General features: G+C 45.9%; 1 protein-coding gene across 2 annotated transcripts in view; it reads left to right on the top strand.

The window, feature by feature from the left end:
• Nucleotides 1-6,689, top strand: part of EPHB4 (EPH receptor B4) — a 73,734-nt gene extending 67,045 nt beyond the window's left edge. Inside the window, exons 15-16 of one of the 2 annotated variants that reach the window (XM_069215571.1) lie at nt 1,308-1,463; nt 3,097-6,689. In XM_069215571.1, the coding sequence (XP_069071672.1) occupies nt 1,308-1,463; nt 3,097-3,202 (262 nt within the window). In that variant the 3' untranslated portion in view covers nt 3,203-6,689. The remainder of the gene's footprint in view (nt 1-1,307; nt 1,464-3,096) is intronic. The other variant, XM_069215572.1, reaches the window with a different exon arrangement.
• The last annotated feature ends 2,024 nt before the right edge of the window (nt 6,690-8,713 follow it).

Consider the following 8,713-nt stretch of genomic DNA (forward strand, 5'->3'; position numbering starts at 1 on the left):
TTGCTTACTTTACATCATCCAGATCTGGATGTCCAGCGCCTACCAGAAGCTCAACCCAGGCACGACAAACGTTCTGCTATTTGCCAAGAAAAATAAACATTTGCAACACCATATACATACATACATACATTGTTTTCCAATTGGCTGCTCAGGTATGTCCTTCTACCTCCATATGGGTGCTTGAGTGACTACTCTGCGAATTGCAGGTGGCGTATTTGCAAACTGTTTTTATACAGTTTCATTGTAGGCAAGTGGACCTTGTTCTCCTTAACTGTCATTTCTATAAAAAGATTCAAAACTATACATTTTTATTGTCCTACTAATATAACGTTGAAGCCAACTGATTTCTCTGTGTGGCTTTTTTTTTTTAAACCCTCGGAGCTACTTTTTCCTAGCTAATCTACCCATAGTGGTTGCTGCCAACTTTTAGAGAGTTTTTATTGCATCAAACTGAATGGTCAGGACCTTCTGTTTAATGCAGTCTTTGGAGAAAAGAGCATTCTTCTTTGTCACCAAAAATGTATTTTTGTGAGCTACCGATCTCTGCGCGTGTTTTTCATGGCTGTTTTTTCCATAATAGTGGGTGTGCGGTGGTAGGGCGCAGTGAAAGCATGCTGGGCTTTTCTTTGAAGAGGCGCCGTCAGACTGCGAGATGTGCCAAGATAGGGCTCACACTGCCAGAAATGTACTGTGTGTCTGCATTAAGAAAGTCTGGTCTCCTTCTGCTGTTTTTCAAATGTCAACAGTGTGTGCAGTTGTGGTATTTTTCAAGTCTACCACTAGGACGTATTGTATATCCTTCTGGAAGGCTCCAGAGCCTTCTCATTGAGAGCGGGTGGCTTGCACCCAACCCTTGTATGTTGTAAGTAGTGAGATTAAATGTAATTGGGAGCACACCCATTTACCCCCATGTGCTTAAGGACTCCAGCCAAAAGTGGTCTCAAAGTTTGTGAAACACCATGTAAATGCATTATTTAATAAAACATTTCAAATGGAATAGTGTAAAACTAAATTAATTAGAAAAAAGACCCGACTTGGACCATTGGTGTAGGATGGTGAAACCAAGGGTGATCTGAGCGGTTAATAACTGTGCTATCATTTTGTTTGGCCACTAAAAGGCTATGTAAGACTACTCCAGTTAAATGTGGCCTTTGATTATTCTCTCTTTTCCCTCCGATCTCTCTTGGTATCTTCTGCTTTTGCTGCACTAAAGGATCCTCACTCATCCCACTTCTGACACCATTTGTAGCTTTCACCTCCTCTGTCTGTGTGTGTAACTCTTGGCTCTCCTCTCTCCTTCCCTGCAGACCTTCCCACCCCCTCCTGGATCAGCGCCTCCCTCACTATTCCACCTTCGGCTCAGTAGGAGAGTGGTTGCGGGCCATCAAGATGGGGCGGTACGAGGAAAACTTTGCCAACGCGGGTTTCAGCTCCTTCGAGTTGGTCAGCCAAATATCCACTGAGTGAGTAACTCTGACCGCCACATAGCCCTTGTATCTCATTCCATCTCATATTTGCTGCCCCAACCCAGTCCATAACCATAAGCCTTCCCCCAGTCCCAAACACACTAAAGATGAGGGCAGCATTCAGCAGACAGTGTGGCGCCGTCTGGCACTGTGGAGAACTTAGGCGTAGAATCTCATCTACCTGTGGTATCTGTTGTTGCTCTTTTCTCAAACTTCCCTTTACTGTTTCCAGCATCTTTATTAGACTTCACCCTTCTCTGTCGTCTCTTCTGCTCCTTCTCTTTTTAACCAATCTAGCACCCCTCTTTTTCTTCCTTCCCTCTCTTTTGAGCTGTTTCTCTTGCTTGCTGCGTCTCTGTTCCTCCATCCTGTGTTTCTCTCTCTTTCCCTCTGTTGTATTCCCTCTAGAGCTGCCTCTCAGTGTCTTTTTCCCTCTCTCTATGTATGTCCTGAAAACTACACACTCAGACACTGGTGGTGGGATTCATCTCCTTTGGTTTACACCCTAAATGCTTTAGGGGAACACCTCTCCTCTCCTCAGTCTGTCCTCTATCCTTTAGTCTCTGGATCTACTACCTCATAAACTCCCTCCTTGCTGTACTGGCTTTCCTGTTCCCTTATTCCCAGACTTTTCATGTCCTTCTTCACGCTTGACCGGTCCGTTCATATTCTACCTTCACCCTCTTCTCAGCAACTCTCCCCTCACCACCCATCCAGTCTTCTCCCTTGTACCTCCTGCCCTCGTCCCTGCCCAGCTCAGTCCAGTTACTCCACTTGGTTCTCTGGCCCCCTTGCACTCCCTCGAGGCCGTCACCCTGCCATCTGTGTCAAACATTATCCGCCTCTCTTTTTTCCTAGCTTCTCTCTCCTTGCTCTTTCTCTTCTGATTTAATTCCTGTTGTCCTCTCTGAATCCTCTCTCAAACCATGTGCAGCTGTCACAACTCAGCACCGGATGCTAGTGGGGCTTGCTGAAGGTCACACAGAGGGCATAGCAGAGCTGGGATTATACCGACGCATAGGGTCTTTGTTACTAACAGGGTCAGAGAGAGAGTCATGGGCACAGATGAGGTTATTGTCAGGTTTTGGGGGCCCTTCAAACATATTGGAGGCCATATAGAAGGTCAGAGGCAGAGCGGGTGAGAAATTAGAGCTAGGTGTAATGCTGTGTTGCTCCATATGAATATTTGCCGCTAAATTAGGGTGTGGAACAAGCATAGAGAATCTGGTGCACAAGAGAGACCCATTGTCCATGCACATCATGGCATTCGCCATGGGCTTGGGGCAGGATATCCGGAGGAGGGGTGTGGCAGCAGTGACACCTAGTGACCGCTTAAAATATGCAAGAAGCTGAGGTACAGAGTGGTCCTGCAGCCTGATTCTCTACCAGAGAGGTCACTGTTGCGTTAGCTTATGCTTTACTGTCGCATTTGGAGAAAATGGAGCAATGACAGAAGCTGGTTCCAGACCTCTGCAAGGCAGATAGAGACCGGCTGGTGTGTACCAGGAAGGTATTGGAGCAGGTTGAACCCAGACAGGCCATTCTGGCAACTGTAGTGTGTGTTGCTGAAGGCTTATGCAAATCAAGCATTAGGTAACTTAGTCTCTTTCTCTCTCTCTCTCTCGTGCAGGGACTTGCTCCGAGTTGGTGTCACATTGGCCGGCCACCAGAAGAAGATTATCTCAAGTGTGCAGAACATGAGGGCACAAACCAAACCTGCCTCCGTGCTATACTGACTCGCCGACCCAGGGCATGTGCAAGCCCACTCCGAAGTCACGTAACTTTGTGCCTTAGACCAGACCCTGCTCTGAACAGTAGAGCACCCGCAGTCCTGGTTACTGGGAACAAAGTGGGTCTGGAGGGTTAAACAGGATGGCGCACGGCTACCGGGACACACACCTGACTGGGCAACTGAAGACGCCACCCAAGCAGCTAAGTGGCTTGTTGGGGAAGTGAGGACCTTTGAAAGTTCCTTTACAGTGATGGAAGCAGCATAACTTTACGGCCCGCCTCTTACTCAGAACCTACGTTCGCAACTGTAAGGTCACCCAGAAAGGAAACGCCCACCTCAGGAGTTCCTGGCCATACCGCCATAATGACATCCTGTTTGGAGCATCCATCTTATTCTAAATGTCCCATGCTGATCTCAAAGCTTACCTTCACCTCAACCTGCAGCCACACCTGGCGAGGCCTGGTACTCCACTGAAATCCAGACAAAGAGTTTTTGCATGACTGGATTTGAAGGGATGGCACAGTGCCTACTGCAGGCAAACAGGAAAAAAAGGCACCTCCTGAGTGCGCCACTTAGGGAAGCCTTGTGACCCTTTAAGGGGGCAGTCTCGGTCAGAAGGTGGTGCCAGTGGTGAGGAGGAGGAAGACCCCTGTGCCGCCGCCTTAGTCCCTCATGCCAAAGAAACAAAGAAAAGTTAGCTTCTTGTGCCATTGTGGTCTAAGGAAGCGGCTGTGACGTCACAACAGTGCTGCCAAGGTTATGTCATGACAGTGGTCGGACGACCTTCATATTGAAGGCTGTCTGTCTTTCCATGAACCAAAATAAGTGCAAACTGAAGACTTTTTAGAGGGAAGGGGCTTGAGATGTTGGTGCAGATCTTTTTGCCTCGACCCTACTGACAATGCCGCTGTTGTTTCAACTTTCGGGTTTCCTAAGATTTTGCCACATACAGCAGACAATGTATTTTGAAGCTCGTGGCAACGCATTTTCTCTTCTGCACCTAGTAGAGGCCAGCGTGCATGGCAGAGTGGAGGCCATGTTGGCACCTAGACCTATGCTGAGGTTGCTGTCTGTTACCAAAAAAAATGTATGTTGCAGGACTAAAATTGTGAAAATGCTGGCCAGACTTGTATCCAGTACACTCTTCGCCCCATGAAGCGCTCTGATATCAAGAATCTCCATGACGCAAAAAATTATCTCCACCTGCATGCCCTTGCAGACAGAGAATCCATTAATGCCTAGGTAACGCCTTATTGTCTTTTTTTCCCCTTTAAGGGTGTGCTTCCAAACTCTCTGGCGCTATTTTGTGGGCGACTGTCATTATAAGTTACAAGTTACTTGCATTTAACAAATGGCTGCCATGTTGTCAGTGGTTGCCATTTTATGTCTGGCTGCCATGTTGTCAGTGGTTGTCATTTTATGTCTGGCTGCCATGTTGTCAGTGGTTGGCATTTTATGAGCGCGGCCATTTTGTGCATCATTGCCCAACCTTCAATGTTTGTAAATTGCACACAGCCTTGAGGGAACATGAAAAATTCAGGAAGCAAATTTCAATTGAAGAGAGAGCTCAAAATCCTCTTAGATGATTGGTATTGTTCTTAAACTAAGGTTGGGGATGTAAGGGGCGGGCTACAAGAAAAACAGTACAGCAAACGTAAGATAGCCTACTGCAGGCAATTAATTGGTGGATATGAACTTAAAAACGGAATATTTCAATTGGCTGGTAGATTGATACTCCCTCAAAATAACGTGTTTGGTCAACTGGATCCTTGTCTTCTGCTTGTCGGACTGAATTCCACGCTTGGTTGGCCATGATTGGCAACTCCAAACTCTCCTATCTTTTAGTTCAACAAAAGCCTAGTTAGTGATTATCACACTTACTTGCATGTTTCCGGGTGTGAATGATTTTAAGAATTTTGATTTGTCAGTTCCATGCCTACCTGCCTATGTCCTGCCATCTGATTGATCATTTCTGTTTACTTACTTGTTGCCACTGGAATTTCATTGGGGAGTTCCAAGTGCACCTTATAATTTTATTGGCACTTACAGAAATGTAAAATCCCTTTAGATTGGCTGTTTCCGTGTGCCTGGTTGCACCTCATTTGAGTGGTGAATTCCTTGCTAGCGCTAAGGATGCTTATTCCTTTTGCGGTGCAGTCACCTTTTGCAGGAAAGGGCATCTTTTGAAAAGGTATTTTTTGCCTGCAAAGATTAAGGAATCAAGTGCTTTCATGTTACAAGCAACGAAGGGGGTGAGGCTTTGAACAGCCACCTTGTCCTTTTGTTGTTTGTTTGTCCTATTTACCTCCTCTCCCCTCTTGGACACACACATACACCACCATGCATACTTTCAGATGGGTTTTACTACCCTCACAAGTGCGGGACTATACCTGCACCCACATGCGCTTGGCTAGGCATGATTTAAAGCACGTGTATGTGTGACGGTCTCAACACACACAAAGACACTGGTTCACAAGTGTGTTCTCTTTTGCACATGTGTACATTAACCCACTTTCTCTTTCACACTCACTCTGTCACAGACTGTCGCCCATGCATGCTCTTGAACACGTGGATACACTGAACCCACACGTTTGCGCAAGCATTGCACACGCGCTCCTTCTGAAGCACATGTCTTCTGTGCGCTGACACTTACCCAGAAGCAGCTGGTGAATGCATGCTTTGTCCTGTTTGAGACATTTCTTGCTTTCAGGAGGGCCCCCTCCCTTCCTTCCCTGTACCCCCTCCCATTCAGGGTCCCCACGCCCCAGATGGATCAGCTTAAAGTGAAGGGGAAGAGGAGGTTGGCAGGAAATAACAGGAAAAGGACCGGAAGTCCAGGCCCTGGTAACAGCACTGAACAAACAACGCCTAATTTTCAGGACATAATCCATTTGGGAGACGAGGAGAGTAATTTTGAGGGACAGCCAGAAATGTGCTGAGGTGAAAGGTCAAGGGTGGAGTGGTCGTGCAGTCGTGTGGGGCGTCTTTCCTGTCGCCTTACCCGCTAATGTGTAGACAACAACCAATCAGACACCTTTAGACAACGGCCAATGAGAGTCCTTCATTTTATGGCACGTGCCTGGATACGTGTTTTGGAAGCTGGACTGACGCATGCTGCATTAGCAGAATTCTACCACTGTCCACAAGGGGCGGAGCAAGGATCCTCACCTTGACCCCAAAATAAAATAAAAAACAATACAGGCATAGGAAGGAATCTCAGGAAGATTTTAATAGAAATCCAGTATGTCTAGCCAGAAGCCCCCACCGGCCAGTCCACTCTCCCTTTGCACATGGCGGCCGTGCCTTACAAAGGACTTACGCACCCTTTGGCGCCAAAGCTTCTACATTGACAAACTTCCTGCGGCCAGTGAAATGCTGCGGCTGCTACCAGAATAGCTAACCTGTAAAAGGTTCTGTATATACATTGTTCATAACGTTAGTAATATTTTTAAATGTCTTTTTTTAATTAAATTATTTGTTAATAAAACAAATGACTGTGTTTTGTGTTTTTTGTTCACTCGTTTCATGATCAGACACTAATGGTGGAGTTGATTTTGAAAAATGCACCATTGTTTATTGAAAAATAGGAAGGCCAGTTACAGGACAGCGTTCCCTTTGTAGGGTGTCTTATCACGTGTTGCACCTGCTTTAGGGACCTGCATTTTCTGGATTCACATGCTGTTCAGTATTCCGCTATCTGGTGGTTGGGTCAAAATGGTCCTTTATAGTCTCTTTTTTCTTTTCTTTTTGCTTGGCCGTCACACATTCTGTGACCATTTGGTGTTATGTCCTTTCTTGTAGACGTCAGATGAACGCCTAGGAAATAGTGACATCCTCAGATTATTTTTCCTGCTGTTGGGTTACACAATAAAACAATGTCTTACTCAAAGTGCTTCTCCCTGAACAGAGTTAGACACTAAGGGCCAGATGTAGCAAAGGGTTTTTCCCATTCTGTGTCAATGGGAAAATGTGTTTGTGCATATGGCCCTAAATCATTAATCATTGTTTTGCAGTTTGAATCTATTTAGGATTCACATGCTGTGCATTATTACTCCATCTAGTGGTTGAGTCTGGAATTGTCTGTTTTTGTTTCTCTTCCTGTTGCTTATCCTCCAGCCCGCCTTCTGAAGGTGGCAGATCTTTCCTTCTCTTCTTTCTTGTGAAGTATGGCTTGAGTATTTTGTCCAGCATATCCCACTTGTGCCACTAATCCTGAAAGACTACTCCCTCACCGCAGCGCTTTGAAGCCTAGCTGATACTTTGGCTTTGTTACCCCTATTTTGCTGCAGATTACCTTTTCAGCTACTCCTTCGTACAGCTTGATTTCTGATATGTTGATGGGAGCCATGCACGTGTCACTCTTCATCACTGATTATCATCTCCACATCCACCTGGGGTTTTCAAGGGCAACCTTCAAACTTGCTGAACCACCCATCTGCCATTCTGGACCACACAGGGGTGACTTGCATACTGGGGAACGTGTACACTTGATAAGTAGAGAGTTTGTCACATAAAATCAACACCAATGAGAGGAGAATATAGGCTTAGCTTAGACAGGCAGCTGAAGTCTTGGAGTCTAATCCGATGACTGCCTTCTCGGTCTTAAGTTCCCAAGTTGATGCTATCTCTTCCTCGGGTTTCTGAACACTCGCTGCCAATAAAAGACCAAGAGGCCGAAGGCCCATCACTGGTCTCCAGTCAAAACTGTGAGCCTTCACTCACTACACTGGATGCTAGTCAATGCACTAAAAAAACAACCAATTATCTGCTCTGGCATATACGATCCTTATACCACAGCCATTCAAAGGCTTATCGTCGGAGATCCTTACACCTACACTTCATGCCAAAGACCCAGAGGCTGAAGTGTTTATATAGCTGAGAGCAGTGCTTAATTTGTAAAAAAACATAAGTGCCAGGGCCCTCTTCAGCAGGACACTGCAGCTTAAGTAATCCATTGCCCCTGCCATCGCTGCCAATGACCGTAACAACACAACAATTAATCATCACACTATTACAAGTGTGACACTTCATACCCTTCCTGGCCCCCAAAGCTATAAGAATGGTTTGAGAGGCATGTATCAGTCATTGTAAATGCATATTGAATTGATAAACAGCTTCTGTGCTCATACCTACACAAGGCAGACAGCACCACCATGTGGCAGACTTTCATGAGCGCTGGTGCTGACAATTGAGTGCCGGTGCCGAGCACCGGAAATCACCGGCTCAAATTAAGCACTGTCTGAGAGTCATCGGCTGAGCCCCTGAAATCACTTCACTTGCTGCCAGCAAACACCCACTGAAGGAGTAAAAGCCTGAAGTAAGTACATACAAATGTGAGTCCATGATTGAGAGTCAGATAAAAAATCCTGAAAAGAACCAAGAAGATAGTTTGGCACAGTCTAATCAGTGCATAAGGATTAAAAGTAACAGCGACAAACCAAGCTTTTTATATATCTGGACATTCAGGAGATTAAAAAATCAAAAGGCCAGCCCCTTATGCTTGACGTTGGTTATG

The sequence above is a fragment of the Pleurodeles waltl genome, chromosome 12, assembly GCF_031143425.1.
Source record: "Pleurodeles waltl isolate 20211129_DDA chromosome 12, aPleWal1.hap1.20221129, whole genome shotgun sequence".
NCBI classification, from domain to species: Eukaryota; Metazoa; Chordata; class Amphibia; order Caudata; family Salamandridae; genus Pleurodeles; species Pleurodeles waltl.